This window comes from Ptychodera flava, chromosome 13 (assembly GCF_041260155.1).
Source record: "Ptychodera flava strain L36383 chromosome 13, AS_Pfla_20210202, whole genome shotgun sequence".
Lineage (NCBI taxonomy): Eukaryota > Metazoa > Hemichordata > Enteropneusta > Ptychoderidae > Ptychodera > Ptychodera flava.
The window spans coordinates 34,442,765-34,462,666 of NC_091940.1; the positions used below are offsets into that span (position 1 = coordinate 34,442,765).

Sequence of the window (19,902 nt, forward strand, 5' to 3'; positions counted from 1 at the left end):
ACAGATCTGATTTTGGTATATAGGGATAACTCATCAGTATTTTTTTTTGACAAATTGGCATGTCAGCTCGTTGACCTTTGACCTTAAATATACGTACAAGTTCATAACTAAGTAACCACAAGTGCTACATCCTTCATATTTAGAATGATGGGAGACCTTATGGTGCCATATCCTGTACCTCATTAAATATGCACATATCTAATTCTGGGCAAGCCAATAGAGCTAGAGGTCTGATTTTTGGTATACAGGCATAACTTAGCAATATAATTTTTTTGACAAAATGTCATGTGACCTCGATGACCTTTGACCTCAAATATACATATATGTCCATAACTAAGTAACCACAAGTGCTACACCCTTCATATTTGGTATGATGGGAGACCATATGGTGCCATATCCGGTACCTCATTAAATATGCACATATCTAATTCTGGGCAAGCCAATAGAGCTAGAGGTCTGATTTTTGGTATATGGGGATAAGTATGGGATACATTTTTTTTCACAAATGTCACGTGACCTCAATGACCTTTGACCTCAATTATCATATATGTCCATAATTCAGTAACCACAAGTGCTACACCCTTCATATTTGGTAGGATTGGAGACCTTATGAAGTCACATCATGCACCTCATTACATATGCACATATCTAATTCTGGGCAAGCAAATAGAGCTAGAGGTCTGATTTTTGGTATATGGCGATAAGTATGGGATAGAAATTTGTTGACAAAATGTCATGTGACCTCGATAACCTTTGACCTCAAATATACATATATGTCCATAACTCAGTAACCACAAGGGCTACATCCTTCATATTTGGTATGATGGGAGACCATATTGTGCAGTATCCGGTACCTCATTAAATATGCACATATCTAATTCATGGTTTGGCCGCCATCTTGGATTTGTGGAAATCGTACTTTAATCTTCAAAATTGTTCTTTTTCAAACCTAAACAACCGATTGAGCTGAATTTTACTCATGTCATCCTTAGAGTGATCTCTTCCATGCTTGCAAAAGACATTTGGATCTATCAGCGGTTCTGCTGTCATATTTGATTTTGCGTAAAACTTACGTTTATTAGAAAACCAATAGTTACTATCAAATTATGTTCAATTTCCTTCTTAACAAGATGCAAAAGATTTTACAAAGCTCAAATTTTGTACATATTATGATCAGTTGAAGAACTTCAAAACAATGATAACCGCTTGGGCCCCGGCAACGCTGCTTGCAGCTTTAATTTATTTATTTATTTATTTATTTATTTATTTATTTATTTATTTATTAAAGTTGCCCAATTCCAAGTTTATTTTTTGGTTCTTTGGAATCAGTGCTGTGCAGTCATAGAGAGCGTGCTGAAACGAACATAGACCAGTCGACCCATTGCCTCAGATCAAGCGAAATTGTGCAACCACCATGTACCAGCACTACGGTCCTTCTCGCCTGTAACGTTGTGGCAATAAGTTCCGGGGCCAAGGCTTACGTTGCTGTACGTACTTGTTCGTCTCTTCTTGGCCAGAAAAGGAGACGGCTCGACTTACGTACATGCAAAGTGAGGACAGTTGAAGAGAGAAATACGATATTATACCCAGTGAAATCACTATTCACCCCACAGATTACTTTTTCTGCACATTTTTATTTGATCTCAAGAAAAAGTCATGTTGTTGAGGTTGATGGTTTTGGGGGTTTTGTATGGTTTGGGGTTTTTTGAGGGGGAGCTGTGGATGATTTTTAGTTCTAGTACAGCATATATACTTTTTGTACTGGAGGACATGCTTACAGAGCCCTTCCACCAACACGACGATCACTCTGGTATTGCTAAAGCACCAAGGCCAGGTATTAGACAGGCCATGATATGTACTTGCTAAACTGTTGGCAGTTACTTTCCACGGTTACGCCCACACATATTGAGGACTTCCATGGGGTCAAGTTCTCGGAAAGACGAGCGTCCTTGTTGACATACGGAAGTTGTCACTGCGCCTCAGCGGAAGTCGACATCCGGAGCTTATCCAGAATAGGGAAGAGTTTCGTGGAATACAATCTGCAAGGCTATTCCAAGGAATTGCCTAAATTTCCTATAAAAACAAAGTTGATTCTATGTTGTGTGTTACATTGTGAGTCTGTGAAAGGGTGATTAATAGACACATTTCATACATTTGGTAAGTGATAATTTTCCATTCTTCTGAACAACTGACATACACCATTGTATTTTGATCAGTCAAGTAAAACAGAATGTCATGTAATATATTTCAGGTGCTAACAACATGAAGTTTACTATTACCTCTGTTACCTGCATTATTTTTGTCCTTATCTATTCTAACTGTTCTGTGCGAGCCAAAACGTCTGCAAGGAATCGTCCCAGGCTATCGAAGCGGTGTCGGGTAAGTTTAAACGAACGGATCTTATAACATTATTGGTGGGTTTATTTGGAGCTTGAAGTGAACCGGAGCTCAAATGTATGACTTTCCCACCAACAGTACCATGACAACGTTTGACCAATAAAAGTCAGGTTTTTTCCGTTGGCCAACATTTAGGATAGGTTTTATATCAGGATTTAGCGTATGCGATCAATAATTTGTATTAAAACAGAAGGGTATTAGGTACACAAGGTACACTTTGTAATACGTATGTTAATGATATCACGGGCTGGCCTGACCTGTATAGAGAATGATGCAAATGGCCCACCAACCTCATTGAATAATACCTTACAAAGTCTGGTGTAATCCGGGTTTTGTAAAATGCTATGAAATCCGTAGAACAGTGCTGCAGTACTCACAAAGATTTTTACTGATTTCTAATGATTTCCTTGCTGTTAAAATCCCTTTAATTTCGAGGATGATCAAATCGCTCTTCCTACGTAAACGTTTAAAAATGTATCACTAGCTTAATTTCTGTTTTCTACTTGACTGAATAAATTGGAATATTTACTGGTCGCAATGTACCACAGGTTCAGTATATCATATTTGCAGGGATAAAACGGCAGGGTATGAAGTACCTTTTTTCATTGCAAAGCCTGGACAGATATTGGGTATGATTTCTTTCAAATACCAAATATCAACTTATAAATCAATACACATATAGACACGTAACTTCTTGTCTTTACTGGTAGAATTTTAAACTGTATTCAACAGAGAGAGAGAGAGAGAGAGAGAAGAGAGAGAGAGAGAGAGAGACAGAGAGAAAAAACCATGAAAGACACATACACTCTATTCTTAAATATTTGTATAAACTTGCCAACACCTACAATATTTGTATCTATAAATTTAGCATGTATATATTTATTACGTACATATATATTGTATGTTTCTTTTCTTTTTCTGTAATGTTTGTTAGCTTTCTGTTAGCAGCGTCTATGTTACAGTCTATCATCAGGACCCCAGTATAGCTACTATTTCAATAATGGCTTAGGATTACTATTGAAACTTTCCATAGGTGAGTGAATGGAGTACTTGGAGTTCAAGTTCGAGGTCAATCACAGGTTGTAGCACGATGACAAGGACTCGTGAAATCCTACGCAGAGGAAGAGAATGTTCATATGATTTGCAACAATCAGAAAAGAAATGTAAGTGATCATCTCTCCTATCTTGATCAGATTTGACTCTACCCGTCTGAACTTCTTACCGTTTGACTGTCTGTCTGTCTGTCTGTCTGTCTGTCTGTACATTCATGAAATTGCCATATACGCACTTGCCCTCGTGAAAAATGAATACTCTGATAGTTTTATATCAATAACATATTTTTACGTTCGAGCTAGTCTATTTCGCCAAATAAATCTTCTGTTCCATTTCTCCTAAATAAAGGCGTTCGACCGAGTGCTTTTGAAACAGCCAACGCGATTGGAGAGAACTTTCTTGGCAAATTCACGCCCTCGGCATGGTTAGGAAGGTTGGGAAATGTTGCGCCCCCACCGGCAGATCTTCTCTTCGTCATCGACAAAAGCAGTAGCGTTGGATTGAACCATTTTACGACTCTCATCGGCCACATTCAGGTAAGTCTTGCATCAGTGATGTTATTCTCTTTCAACGCTCTACCTATGAAAATTTTTATGCACTACTAAATATTGTCCAGCGATAGAACTTTTCTCATAAATTTGGTATGTTGACAAATTAAACACTAGCGCTGTACGAAACGAAATTTTTCAAGTTTAAAGCAGCTCCAAGTGAGAGACAAGGTTGCCAATATGGTAACAAAAATCATGTTAATCGTCTACAGGAGCTGATCAATCTCTTCCCGGTTCCTATGGCAACTGACCACACTAGAGTTGCTGCTATCTCTTTCTCAAGTCACGATAAAGTGGATCTGGAGTTTGACTTCACTGCTTGCAACACAAGGGAGACATGCAGCGCCTTGGTTGGACACATCAATTTCGACGGTAAATAAGTTGTTCCGTGCTTTACACTGTGGGCCGACCTTATTGAGACAATTCAATCTTAACACTCCTTATCATAGCTTGTGCTCACGGATTTTACAACTTGTACGGAAAATTATAGATACAAATTGTAGGTACGCCTTTGAAACCGCATTATCTTTCCATGTCAATTGACATTGCTAGCAACTCGTCCTATGACCGCCATTTCGACTCTCAAAGTGCAAATCAATTTGACGCACAGTAGCTGCTCTAACACAAATTACACAGTTATGCAATTTTTTCTCCTGTAATGTTGAAACAGATTGGTTCAAAATTTCGCCAGGTAAAATGTGAGGATATGACTTTAACTCATTTTCGAGTTTCGTTTCATCACAAATATTATCGCGAAGGTACAAATATGATGGCAACCTGGGGCAGGAAAATGTATTGGTTCACCAGGTTCACCTGTTGAAGTTCATGACTGTAAAATGCTCGGAGGAGAGGCCAGAATCGGCCTGAATAAAAACTCGAAATGTGTGTGAAGGCGTTTGTGTTTTAAAATTGTCGCAGACGGACCTAGAAGTCTGTCATTTTCTCTCAGATATCTGCTGACAACCGAGAGGAAAAAAGATGTCAACAACGAAACGAGTTAGATCATTGGTCGATTACGGTTGTTGTCCATTTCTGCTTTTGTAATTTGTGATTGTTGATACAAAGGGAAAACACTTGATCCAAGAAATTAACAGAACGCGTCACGTGTCTGTTCAACACAGGAGATGTGTTCATCAACGAAAGATCACTTACGGAAACTTATTTGTGTTTTTATCCCGTTAGCTGGATTGACATACACTACGAAAGCATTGATCAAAGCAAGGGAGGAGGCATTTACTGCAGACCACGGATCACGTTCGAATGCCCACAAAGTTTTGTTCCTTGTGACCGATGGACGGTCAAATGGCCATGGTGATATTCTTGGAGCTGCAAACGCCCTCAAGGATGCCGGTAAGCATTGAGGGGAATAACAGGGAAGGAAAATGAAATTTTGAATTTAGGAAAGCGAGTTACAAATAAAATTACATTATAATATCAATCTCGGACAAAAATATTCGTTGCATGCAGCATTAAAAGGACGGTAACTGCAACTTTGGATGATTTTTTCTCATGATTTTGTTTTACATGTCAACTGCCGTTTCTTGTTCTACTCACCCAGGTATGTTGAAACAAAAACTATAGAGGTTGCAGCGTCAATATAAGTAAAATGCGCTGTTATGGTTTAAATTTGAATTCTAGTCCGGACCAGAATTCACCTGTCAACAATAACAATGCAGGTGACACATGTACTTGCTGAGTTGACGAGCTTAGCGCAGCTCATCTCAACATTTTTTGAGGAGTGAAACAACAGACGTACTGTTGTTGTATTTCAGCTATGCGTTTCAGGGTCAGATATTCTGACTTTCAAGCTTTTACAATGCTTTCTTGGTCTACAACTTGTGGAGGCTCATTTTGAAGCTCATTGAGCAAATAAAGTTTTTAACCGGCTAACTTTTGTGAAAAAATCGAAAGAATCTGTAAATATCGGATACTTTGTCTCTGTTGTACCAACCTTTGCAAGGTGACCCCCGATTTGTGTCCTTGATTTCGATAGGAAATGATTAAACTTTAACTGAGGAAAGTTTGGGTCGCATAAACTACCTTAAAAACAAACAAATGGGGGAATTTCACCAAAAGTTACGGCTACTGACCTTCAAATCACTTTTTGCTACGATTTAAGTGGAATGCTAAAAGTAAGCTTATGATGCGATGCTGAAGCCTGGTTGAACACGCTTATCGACAGACTAACATTAAGAACAGTAACAGTTCTTTTGCACATGGCTTGGTAGTTTTCATCGACATCATTAAAAACATAAAGTGGATAATTGAATCAATGGATTCTAAGAACTGGCTAATTTTTTTATCCGGTAGGAACGGAAATCTACGCTCTAGGAGTGACAGAGAACATCAACGAGGATGAGTTGAAGAGCATCGTATCGGAACCAATTCCTGAACATCTCTTTTACTACTCGAGTTTCAAGTCTTTGGGTAGAGGAGCGCGTTTCTTGCATGCGATGTTCAGCTGAAGACCCATGATTCTATATAGCCTTGCCCTAAGGCAGAGATTGTGAGACCTTGCCGGTGAAACGGATATGGACTGCATCACGCATTCAATGAGAACTATCTTAATGTACAGTCGACAGGGACAACGACAAGGTACATCGAGTCCACTCTGATTCGTACATATGACTGCGAATTTATCAGCTGTATAAAGAACCCATAAACTTTGCTGTTCAATCGAAGACGTGCAACCATGACACGGTCTACAATATGTAACCCAATCAATGTGCATGTGACGGGATATGGTACTCGAGTGTAGATTGCTGAGTCAAGCTATGTCGGTCTTTTTGTTCTCAAATTTGATGAAAGTGCGGAGTTGGAAACCACTTCTGTCATTAGTCAACAATGCCAATTTTTTCACGCCATCAAATTATTCGCTTGGAAAGTATGATACTACTGAAATAACTAGACCATAATTTGTATATTACTTTTCAATGAAATATGATTGTGAGAGCTACACAGCGGTCACGCGACCGCAGGGATTCAGAAGTGCTTATTTTTGGTACAATACAATGGTTTGCCACATCATTCTATACATTGTTCGTTGGGCAGAGACCAAGCACGTGGGCAACATTGGGTTCTGGATTAATCAGTGGAGTTTTCGTTGGAATTTCATCAGAGCGGAACTCCGTTTGCTCAAAATGACTGTCTTCTCAACTTGTAAAATAAACAGCGGACTCTTATTCTGTAAAACAAGTTTATGTTCGTGTTTCAGTGTTATAGATTATAAAATATGATGATTACCAATACAACGCATTGCTGTACCACTTTTCACTTGCACCGGAGCGCGCACGCATCATTGAATTTGCACTGCAGCGCAATATCAACAATATTATGCAGAACTCTTTTAATGAGCTCTCGTAACCATGTCTACTATTGTTTGTAAACAACTATTATTTTGTAACCAAACAAAAATTAGTCGTCTGCAAGCTACACTTCTTAGCACGAATATTGACTTTTCGGCATGGAAGATTTCACAGACGAAAGCGAACTATATGATGAGTCTTTCATGAACACGTACTAGGTCGTTCTGTAGTGTGCTTTCCCATCTCGATTGTAGTGAAAGGCTCGAGCGAGAAGTGTTCCGAAAACATACTAGCCTTTGACTCGTAAACATGTAAAGATACTCTACCCAATCAGAATCAGGGCTGTGGCGCTATTAGCCAATGAGCATTCAATGACATAATCCGTAGATCAAACCTGATTACAAAAATAGGAACTTGATTACACACACACACATATATATATATATATATATATATATATATATATATATATATATATATATATATATATATATCAATCACCCATATATGTCACCCATTGGTATCAACCGTAAAGAAGGGTAATTTCTCTTCCACTTTTCTGTAAGCCCCCCCCCCCCCCCCCCCCCGCCGCTCTCTGTTCTCCAGTTAGGGGGTCACGTTGCTCCGTCTCTTCAACATGTACATAAGGGTTCCCTTGACAATGACATTTCATTTTCCATCCAGACCTCACACGATCTAGGTTAGTAGAGTCCCTTCTCCATTTTACCTATGTTGATTTTCATATTCTCATTTTTATTCCTGTATTTTACATCATTCCAGTGTTTTTATTCTGAGTACTGTATTTTTATCGCCTTTTTTAAGTCTTTGTGAGGATTTGTCATCATGATTTTACTTTCCTGTAGTCGTTCCACCTTCCTTTGACACGTTCTATTTTATCCGCTTTTATCTATTAGTTTTTACCCTGAGGAAGGCAATCTGTGTATTGCCGAAACGTCGGTTTTATTAATAAAGATCGTTTGAAGATTGAAGAACTTGGTCGAGTACGCCTTTCATTTCTCCACACTGTGTCAAGACTTTGCTGTACTCCCGCTTCTTCCTGATGACTTCAATAGTTGCAGTTGGACTGACTCTATTTCTTGGAATTCTATATATATCGCATTGCTCGCGCAACACTTCTAATAGAAGATTTTCTTCCAAGAGTTGCCAGCCTGTACAAGGCTCATGGAGGAACAACCTAAAATTATCAGACAGTTTCATAAAGCTATGTCAAGACATCCTCAACTGTTTGAAAAATTCAATGTAACACCGAAAGACATCATATATAACATAAGACTCAGAATAACTTAAGGTGTGGTGGTACCTGATCAGTACTGCTTGGGGAGCCAAGGCAGTTGACTGTATTGTTTTCAAATCCCCGAAACAGTCGCCTTGGTAAATAACTGATGAACACCTAGGAGATTTTGATGATGTTATTTCTTTGCTGTATATTAATTGTTATAAACTAATCCTGCTGATGTCATATCTTCATCATTCATATGACACAATCATAGAGAACCCATAATGATCTATTGCTTGCACTTGCATGACGTTACTTTACTTTTATTTCCATCCGAGTGAATTTAAGTGTTTAACTACTTTTGACTATATATATATATATATATATATATATATATATATATATATATATATATATATATATATATATATATATATATCCGTCTACGTTCAGACGATGAAACGCGTCAAGGTCATTCCAGACATCAATTAATTTTTTGTTTTCTGTTGTAATATACGTTTACAAATAATAATAGAACCCCATTGCGAGACTGCAAGCGCCGTAATGGGGGTATTTGTACAAGAGTTGGCGGCATTTCCAACAGCGTGGAGAATTGTAATTTTCGTCCACGCTAGTCCCGATAGTATGCAATTTTATTGTTGACCAATGAACTCGAATCCACTAAATAACGTTCAATTCTCAAGAATAACAACTGACCATACACATGATGGCTTTGTTGAAACGTCGAACCGTTGGCATTGGACAAAATTTGGGAATTGTATTTTGCATGTGCAACAAAATTCGGAAAGAAATTATAGTGTCACAGATAACAAAGTTTTACACTGACACAATCAGTAATACTTTTCCCGTGTCTTTGTCGTTGTTTCACAAACCGACATTATATAGATACTCGATACCTCTAGAACCATTGGAAGAAAACACAGTACTGCACTCTCTCTCTCTCTCTCTCTCTCTCTCTCTCTCTCTCTCTCTCTCTCTCTCCTCTCTCTCTCTCTCTCTCTCTCTCTCTCTCTCTCTCTCTCTCTCTCTCTCTCTCAGTTGCCAGGGAAAGGGTTCTGGCTAGCTGTTCGGATGTGTGCATTGCAATCACGAACCAGACGACGATGTGTAGGGTTGAATTTGAACTTGAGAGTAATGATTTATTGTAGTAAATTAAGGGTGCCCAGGGATTCCGAAAGATATGGTGTGAAAGTCATGTCTGATTGTTCTAAAGGGACAAACATAATTAAAATGATCGTCGCCTTCAATTTGGTGGGTAATACCTTAACCCGAACGTGCCTTACATGTGACATAACATTACAGAAGGAGTAAATTTAGTCTGTAGTTCAAAAACTACATTGTTATACCTTATAACCCCTGATGTCATAAAACCTACAGGAACATAGTTATGTGACTTGGCAAAAACATACTCATTATTCTATCATAACCCAGAAGGCTCGCTGTTTGTTTCCTATCGCTTTGTTATATTTCACGATATTCTCATCATTGTGTACTTTATATGCCGCCAAACCTCATACAAGCACAGGGCAATAGAAAAGCCGTTATGTTTCAAAAAAACATGTCATTATACAAAGGAAAAGCCCTTCTTTCTTCAGCAAAGGTAATATATATATTCCCTTAAAGATGTATGTTATATGCTTACTGTTGTAGAGATTCGAAGTATTCGATGACAAGGAATTCCCGATAAACAAAACTAAAACTTAAAAACTGTTATTCCTTAAAGCAACTCAAATAAATGCACGTTCTTTGCCTACACTACACAGTAAACAAAACATATCGTAAAAATGGTAGTTCCTTGGCAGGTAAGAAATTAAATTTCAAAGGTCCGATAGACATAATTTCCTGCGTCCATAGACCTGTAACTCGCAAAGATAAATCGCTCGTTGATATTGAGTTTGTTCTTTCGTCAGAGTTACATATCGGCCTTTAATGACACCATCTTTACACTCCACAGATATCTCTCCATTGGGTTGAAATACATCTGCCTCCCATTTAGCACAAATATTACCACCACCATCCTTGTCATTGCTGATCTTGATAACTGTTGCGTCATATCCACCTTTAGAGGAAAGACAGTAACAATCACTCCAATTAATACAATACACAATACACGATTGTTTAAAGCCTGTAACACCAAATGTGCGTTTGAAATGATATTGTCTAGTGTAAACGTTTATTTATACTTATAGATGTGAGCAAAACCCTTAATATACAGATATCACTGTACAGCTTGGCAATGTTTATTGTCAAGAGTGATTTTAATTAATTTAACAAAATACTTACAACCCGTCTTGGACAGAGTTTGTTTGCAGTCACTGGGAAAGACCAGTTTAACGCTCTTAATCCGACGTGGGCGCCCTAAATCAATCTGGAAAGAAGGTTGATTCACCAGTGGACCCGAATCTGCACATGTGCCTGCTTTACCATCGACTAGGTTCGGCAATGTGTCCAATGTACCTTGTAACAGCGTCAGACCCGTCACAGGTTTACCGAGTGCAAAATTCCCATCAGGCGCTGCTATTTAAATAGAAGAGGATGTCTATAAGCATAAAATTCAACCATTTTGACAACAACAATAAAGATGAGCCTTTATGCAAAGGAAAAACATATTTGCTCATCTTTCGAGAATTATCCTTTAACGGTAAAATATAGAGCAATGTACATCTCGAAATTAATGAGAAACGTTATCTTGGATGACATTCTAGCTGTCCAAACTTGATAAAAATTGTATGCTTAAGCTGATGATCTCAGTTATGAAAGGAAATTGATAAATACACAGTGAAGTAGTGAGCTAGAGAGCATATGGTCTGTTTCAGACTGCAACGCACGACCACGAATGTAACTGTTCATTTGTAACTTCAAAAACTAATTGACCGACACTTTGCAATCCATCTGTAAACTAAAAAAAATTCTGCCAAAAGGTTAAAGACACAAAAAGAGAGTTGCCTCCCAATATCATGTTCAGTGGTATCAAGACACACAATGAAGAACATGTGTACATTGTCATCATAGTGTACACTCCAACATTCATCCCAGTAATGGTTTCAAAAACTGTCAAATTGAGGAATTCGTAATGAACAGTCAAGAATGGCACAATTTGCCTGTGAGATATGACAAATATACGCACATACATACATACATACATAGATACATACATACATACATACATACATACATACATACATACATACATACATACATACATACATACATACATACATACATACATACATACATACATACATACATACAGCCTGCAGGCAGACGTTTATGCACGAGTTCATGTGTTCATACATGCATATACAAATCTTTACATACATGTTCCGCTCTCTCGTCCATAGACCTGTAACTCGCAAAGATAAATCGCTCGTTGATATTGAGTTTGTTCTTTCGTCAGAGTTACATATCGGCCTTTAATGACACCATCTTTACACTCCACAGATATCTCTCCATTGGGTTGAAATACATTTGCATCCCATCTAGCACAAACATTACCACCACCATCCTTGTCATTGCTGATCTTGATAACTGTTGCGTCATATCCACCTTTAGAGGAAAGACAGTAACAATCACACCAATTAATACAATATACAATATGCGATTGTTTAAAGCCTGTAACACCAAATGTGCGTTTGAAATGATATTGTCTGGTGTTAACGTTTATTAACACTTATAGATGTGAAAAAAACCTCATATACAGAAATCGCTGTACAACTTGCCAATATTCATATTGTCAAGAGTGATTTTAATTAATTTAACAAAATACTTACAACCCGTCTTGGACAGAGTCTGTTTGCAGTCACTGGGAAAGACCAGTTTAACGCTCTTAATCCGACGTGGGCGCCCTAAATCAATCTGGAAAGAAGGTTGATTCACCAGTGGACCCGAATCTGCACATGTGCCTGCTTTACCATCGACTAGGTTCGGCAATGTGTCCAATGTACCTTGTAACAGCGTCAAACCCGTCACAGGTTTACCGAGTGCAAAATTCCCATCAGGCGCTACTATTCAAATAGAAGAGGATGTCTATAAGCATAAAATTCAACCATTTTGACAACAACAATAAAGATGAGCCTTTATGCAAAGGAAAAACATATTTGCTCATCTTTCGAGAATTATCCTTTAACGGTAAAATATAGAGCAATGTACATCTCGAAATTAATGAGAAACGTTATCTTGGATGACATTCTAGCTGTCCAAACTTGATAAAAATTGTATGCTTAAGCTGATGATCTCAGTTGCGAAAGCCAGGGTTCATTCAGTGACATGAAGTTAATTGATAATACACAGTGAAGTAGTGAGCTAGAGAGCATATGGTCTGTTTCAGACTGCAACGCACGACCACGAATGTAACTGCTCATTTGTAACTTCCAAAAACTAATTGACCGACACATTGCAATCCATCTGTAAACTAAAGAATTCTGCCAAAAGGTTAAAGACACAAAAACAGAGTTGCCTCCCATATCGTGTTCAGTGGTATCAAGACACACAATGAAGAACATGCACTCCAACATTCATCCCAGTAATGGTTTCAAAAACTGTCAAAATTGAGGAATTCGTAATGAACAGTCAAGAAATGGCACAATTTGCCTGTGAGATATGACAAATATACGCACATACATACATACATACATACATACAGACATACAGACATACATACATACATACATACATACAGACATACATACATACATACATACATACATACATACATACATACATACATACATACATACATACATACATACATACATACATACATACATACATACATACATACATACATACATACATACATACATACATACATACATACATACATACATACATACATACACGCCTGCAGGCAGACGTTTATGCACGAGTTCATGTGTTCATACATGCATATACAAATCTTTACATACATGTTCCGCTCTCTCGTCCATAGACCTGTAACTCGCAAAGATAAATCGCTCGTTGATATTGAGTTTGTTCTTTCGTCAGAGTTACATATCGGCCTTTAATGACACCATCTTTACACTCCACAGATATCTCTCCATTGGGTTGAAATACATTTGCATCCCATCTAGCACAAACATTACCACCACCATCCTTGTCATTGCTGATCTTGATAACTGTTGCGTCATATCCACCTTTAGAGGAAAGACAGTAACAATCACACCAATTAATACAATATACAATATGCGATTGTTTAAAGCCTGTAACACCAAATGTGCGTTTGAAATGATATTGTCTGGTGTTAACGTTTATTAGCACTTATAGATGTGAAAAAAACCCTTCATATACAGAAGTCGCTGTACAGCTTGGCACTGTTTATTGTCAAGCGTGATTTTAATATTAATTTAACAAAGTACTTACAACCCGTCTTGGACAGAGTCTGTTTGCAGTCACTGGGAAAGACCAGTTTAACGCTCTTAATCCGACGTGGGCGCCCCAAATCAATCTGAAATGAAGGTTGCTTCACCAGTGGACCCGAATCTGCACATGTGCCTGCTTTACCATCAACTAGGTTCGGCAGTGTGTCCAATGTACCTTGTAACAGCGTCAGACCCGTCACAGGTTTACCGAGTGCAAAATTCCCATCAGGCGCTGCTATTTAAATAGAAGAGGATGTCTATAAGCATAAAATTCAACCATTTTGACAACAACAATAAAGATGACCCTTTATGCAAAGGAAAAACATATTTGCTCATCTTTCGAGAATTATCCTTTAACGGTAAAATATAGAGCTATGTACATCTCGAAATCAATGAGAAACGTTATCTTGGATGACATTCTAGCTGTCCAAACTTGATAAAAATTGTATGCTTAAGCTGATGATCTCAGTTATGAAAGCCATTGTACATTCAATAACATGAAGGTAATTGATAAATACACAGTGAAGTAGTGAGCTAGAGAGCATATGGTCTGTTTCAGACTGCAACGCACGACCACGAATGTAACTGTTCATTTGTAACTTCCAAAAACTAATTGACCGACACTTTGCAATCCATCTGTAAACTAAAAAAATTCTGCCAAAAGGTTAAAGACACAAAAAGAGAGTTGCCTCCCAATATCATGTTCAGTGGTATCAAGACACACAATGAAGAACATGCACTCCAACATTCATCCCAGTAATGGTTTCAAAAACAGTCAAAAATTGAGGAATTCGTAATGAAAAGTCAAGAAATGGCAAAATTTGCCTGTGAGATATGACAAATATACGCACATACATACATACATACATACATACAGACAGACAGACAGACAGACAGACATACAGACATACATACATACATACATACATACATACATACATACATACATACATACATACATACATACATACATACATACATACATACATACATACATACATACATACATACATACATACATGCATGCATGCATGCATACATGCATACATACCTACATACCTACATACATACATACATACATACATACATACATCATACATACATACATACATACATACATACATACATACATACATACATACATACATACATACATACATACATACATACATACATACATACATACATACATACATACATACATACACGCCTGCAGGCAGACGTTTATGCACGAGTTCATGTGTTCATACATGCATATACAAATCTTTACATACATGTTCCGCTCTCTCGTCCATAGACCTGTAACTCGCAAAGATAAATCGCTCGTTGATATTGAGTTTGTTCTTTCGTCAGAGTTACATATCGGCCTTTAATGACACCATCTTTACACTCCACAGATATCTCTCCATTGGGTTGAAATACATTTGCCTCCCATTTAGCACAATCATTACCACCACCATCCTTGTCATTGCTGATCTTGATAACTGTTGCGTCATATCCACCTTTAGAGGAAAGACAGTAACAATCACACCAATTAATACAATATACAATATGCGATTGTTTAAAGCCTGTAACACCAAATGTGCGTTTGAAATGATATTGTCTGGTGTTAACGTTTATTAACACTTATATAGATGTGAAAAAAAACCTAATATACAGAAGTCGCTGTAAAACTTGCCAATATTCATATTGTCAAGCGTGATTTTAATATTAATTTAACAAAATACTTACAACCCGTCTTGGACAGAGTCTGTTTGCAGTCACTGGGAAAGACCAGTTTAACGCTCTTAATCCGACGTGGGCGCCCTAAATCAATCTGGAAAGAAGGTTGCTTAACCAGTGGACCCGAATCTGCACATGTGCCTGCTTTACCATCGACTAGGTTCGGCAGTGTGTCTAATGTACCTTGTTCCAGCGTCAGACCAGTCACAGGTTTACCCAGTGCAAGATTGCCATCGGACGCTTGTATTTAAATCAAGATTATTAGCATAGCATTATAACATTATAACAGCAAAATAGAGATTATGGTTTAATGCAAAGGAAAAAAATATCTTTACTCATCTTTCGAATTTGTCCTCTCACATTAAAATAAAGAGCAATATACCTCTCGAAGTTATAAGAAATATCGTAAATGATACTAGCAATCCCCACTTGATTAGTTTGGTTTTCTTGCGTTAGCCGTTGATCTCCTCTTCTCGTTACGTGGTTAAATATTAATAACATGCAGGTGATTGAAAAATGTACTACAAAGTAGTAAGGTGGAAACATATCGCGCGTATGCTACTGCAACATAACACGCATGCAACAGAACATTCGTCACTTCGAAAAGCCAATTGATCTACTCATGTACTCCAGTTCCGACTGTTTGGTGTTGTTATTCATATGTAGACCTAGTTAACTCTTTCAAAAGTTTAAGACATGAAACAACATAAGAGAATGGCCTTTTGTTGCCATATTCCATCGTATCCAGACACATATGTATTTTTCATCGCGATCATAGAGTAACGCCCTTTCCTGTAGAGACTTTACCTCGTAGCGTCCCTCCCGTGGCCAAGGCGTGTGAAGGTCATTGACTCAGATCGTACGAGAAGCAGATAAGAGATAGTGTGATAGTTTAATTAATTATTGGTTAAGATTTCAATGAGAACAATCGAGTACGGGATATTCCATGGTGTGACTGTCAAAGACTGGCGGGAAAATTACCACGTGATAAATATTGTACTTATGTAAGATTTAGAGATGTATTTAACTTTGTAGAGAACTTAGACTAGGGACACGAGAGATCAGACCTTTGACGGTGAACGATACGATCGCCATGGTTGTATTACAATTTACATCTTCGTGTGTCACCTTCAGTTACTGACAGCATTACGATCCAGACTGGTACCTCAACTCGTAATTCCCCTAACTACGAGAGCGACAATAGCACATTCTCTTTCGAGAAGGATTAATCATCATTCTTTACTTATATGCATTAAAATAATGGTTTAAACCATTGAAGAAATCGTTCTTAATAGTCGCGAAACGGCCACATTGAAGTAGAAGGTGCCACAAATAGACATTCATACATACATTACATACACACACACACACACACACACACACACACACACTAACATATATATATATATATATATATATATATATTGAACCGTTTATTTCTGATGCTTATATCTTGGTTACACTTTAAAAACATGCAGGTTTTTGAAAAACCACAGCAAAGTAGTGAGCTTGAAACCAAGTGGTTTGTATACGATTGCAACACAGCACACATGTCACAGTACATTCGTCTCTTGGAAATACCAATTGACAGGCACATGTACTTCATTTAACATTGTTTGGTGTTGCAATCCATCTATAGACTTACAAAACTCTCGCAAAACGTTAGAAACATATGAAAGCGTGACATAATGGACATTCATTCCATATTCCATCGTATCCAAACATAAATCGGCGTACATGTGTACAGTGTCGTCATAGCACATTCTAATTCCAAATGGTTTTCACATCATTCTTTCTTAATTCATGCACCTGTAACCTTGTTGTGCGTGGATATCTCGAAATCGATAAATGACGATGGTATTTGATATTTCGATGACCTACTAGGTTTACCCTTTTAAGTTCAAATGTTCGTCACTAGAATTCAGCTATTGAGTCTATGGAGTACGGACTCGTTAGAAAAGCTATCAAGCTGAAGGCGAGCTTGAAATTCACTCTGTGGACTGCCTAACAAACTGTAAAATACCATCGGAACAGTACAGGCGCGGCCGACTTAAAATCGGATATAGTCATGAAAAAAGTTGAATTCTGAGCCTAAGATCGTTTCCAAAAGCCACCATGTTTTGCACGCCATATATTTCAAGGTCAATACTGACGGTTTGCAGGCCGGATATGAGATGTAAAATACGATGCCACTGTAAAAGTCAGTATCACACAAACGAGTAAAACAAGTCCTGGAATGGTGCACACAAGTGTAAAAAGAGTTGAAAACTGTTACTCCTGGATTAATAACAACAACAACATGCAACTACCAATAATACTGTAAAACCAACGAGCATAATGTCATATGTTAACATATAACTTTTAACTGTGAGTTCTTTTATATATATATATACACACACACACACACACACACACACACACACACACACACACACACACACACACACACATATATATATATATATATATATATATATATATATATATATATATATATATATATATATATATATATGAAAAACACTACTAAATCCCAAATGAAAATAGCGCCAATGTCGCTGAACTGCCTGTGATTGAACGTGCATTTATGGCATAAGTGTAACCACGATTTACGACGAAGTGATCTGGCATAATGTGAGAGCTAATCCAAAAACCTTAGTTATGCCTATTGTCCAGGCACAATCCAATTCCAACACTCTCAAATACCCAGGCCCCGTATTTGCATTTGACGACTCTTATTTTTAAAGGTCTCCGGATATAAAACACATGAACATGTCATATCTACTTGTAGCTGTGATGACGCAGCAGTGCTGTGGCTAACTGATAACGCTCAATAATTAATATAAGTATTATATAGAAATAATAATGCGAATAATAATAGGTTCAATTTCCATGAAAACTTCACCATAGCGGTATTTTGGGTCGAAAAGACCAAATATGATATCTATTTCACTGCCCATGTTTCCATGGTAACCATTTTAGGGGTTGAAAATTCCAGTTTTTCTAATATCCAATGAAAAATTACTTTGATTGTTATGAAATTATCTAGTGGGGGAGTTCGAGTCAGGCAACACAAAAAACAGACTTATTTTAATGTTTCGAGTTGCATGGTAACCAATTTGGGATTGAAAATGTTACTTTTTCCCAAATTCCTATTAAAGAACTATTGATTGATGTAAAAAATTGATAATAAGGTTTTTCTGGTTAGCACACCAAAAAAAATCACACTCATTTTAATGTGAGATGTTTCCATGGCAACCATTCAGGAGTAAAAATTACCAGTTTTTCAAAGATTCCACCTAAAATCCAGTAATTAACAGAATGTGTTATATCAAAGGGATATTTTGGGTTAGAAAGACCAAATATCCAGTATAAAAATCCATTAAATCAACAGAATATTATACCAAAGGATTATTTTAGGTTAGAAAGACAAAATATGATATCCATTTTTACCTCTCCTGTGTTTCCATAGTAACCTATTTGCGTTTTAAATTTCATTTTTTTTTCAAATTCCATTAAAAGTAATCCTAGTAACTATGCAAATGCTCTCCTAAGTGTATTTATCACAGCATGAACTCAATGTTCATTTTTGTTTTATGTTGCCATGGTAACCTATTTGGGAACCACAACTTTTTTTTTATTTAAAACAATAGACCCTTGAGTGGGTCTATGTTAAAACATAATTCACTGTTTTTTATTTATTTTATGGATTTCTAAGTAACAACTTTTAACGTTTGTTCTATAATAATAATAATAATTGTAATTTCTTTGCCTTCATTCTAGGAAGAATAATAAAGATAATGTACATTGAGGCCATTCTTGTCAAAATTGTTTTCCGTTTATTTTAGTGTGTTTGAATTAATTTTATATAGACCAGAAAAAATTTTTCAAGCATTTTTAATTTTGTTTCATGCAGTCATCCCAAATAAGTGTTATAGAGTATAGTACCAACTTATTATGCATTCATCGAATTAATTTTATGCCTTCAAATTAATTTTATGTGCTAAAATTAATGCTACTTGTATCTCAAATTAATTTTATGAACCCAATTCCCCTTATCACCCAATGTACCATTTAGCAGTAACAGTTTTTTTTGTTTTATTTAAAACATAATTCACTGGTACTTATTTATTTTATGGATTTATAATTAATGACGTATAATAATGTTCATTTTATAATAATTTATTTTTATTTCTTTGCCTCATTCTAGGAAGAATAATGTAATGTTTATTTCAGTACAGAAGGCCATAGGCCCTTAGATA

General features: G+C 37.0%; 2 protein-coding genes across 2 annotated transcripts; one reads left to right on the forward strand and one right to left on the reverse strand.

The window, feature by feature from the left end:
* The first annotated feature begins 2,104 nt into the window (after nt 1-2,104).
* Nucleotides 2,105-7,249, forward strand: LOC139148248 (cartilage matrix protein-like). The gene is made up of 7 exons (XM_070719586.1): nt 2,105-2,157; nt 2,252-2,379; nt 3,431-3,560; nt 3,799-3,986; nt 4,211-4,370; nt 5,181-5,348; nt 6,309-7,249. The coding sequence occupies exons 2-7, from the start codon at nt 2,263-2,265 to the stop codon at nt 6,461-6,463; spliced, it is 918 nt and encodes a 305-aa protein (XP_070575687.1). The 5' UTR covers nt 2,105-2,157; nt 2,252-2,262; the 3' UTR covers nt 6,464-7,249.
* A 2,421-nt stretch (nt 7,250-9,670) lies between these two features.
* Nucleotides 9,671-16,735, reverse strand: LOC139148585 (uncharacterized). The gene is made up of 9 exons (XM_070720070.1): nt 16,708-16,735; nt 15,650-15,880; nt 15,193-15,420; nt 13,920-14,153; nt 13,466-13,693; nt 12,332-12,562; nt 11,880-12,107; nt 10,845-11,075; nt 9,671-10,620 (listed from the first exon to the last, which is right to left on the reverse strand). Exons 1-9 carry the CDS (start codon nt 16,733-16,735, stop codon nt 10,379-10,381), a joined length of 1,881 nt encoding a protein of 626 aa, XP_070576171.1. The 3' UTR covers nt 9,671-10,378.
* Between the last annotated feature and the right edge of the window lie 3,167 nt (nt 16,736-19,902).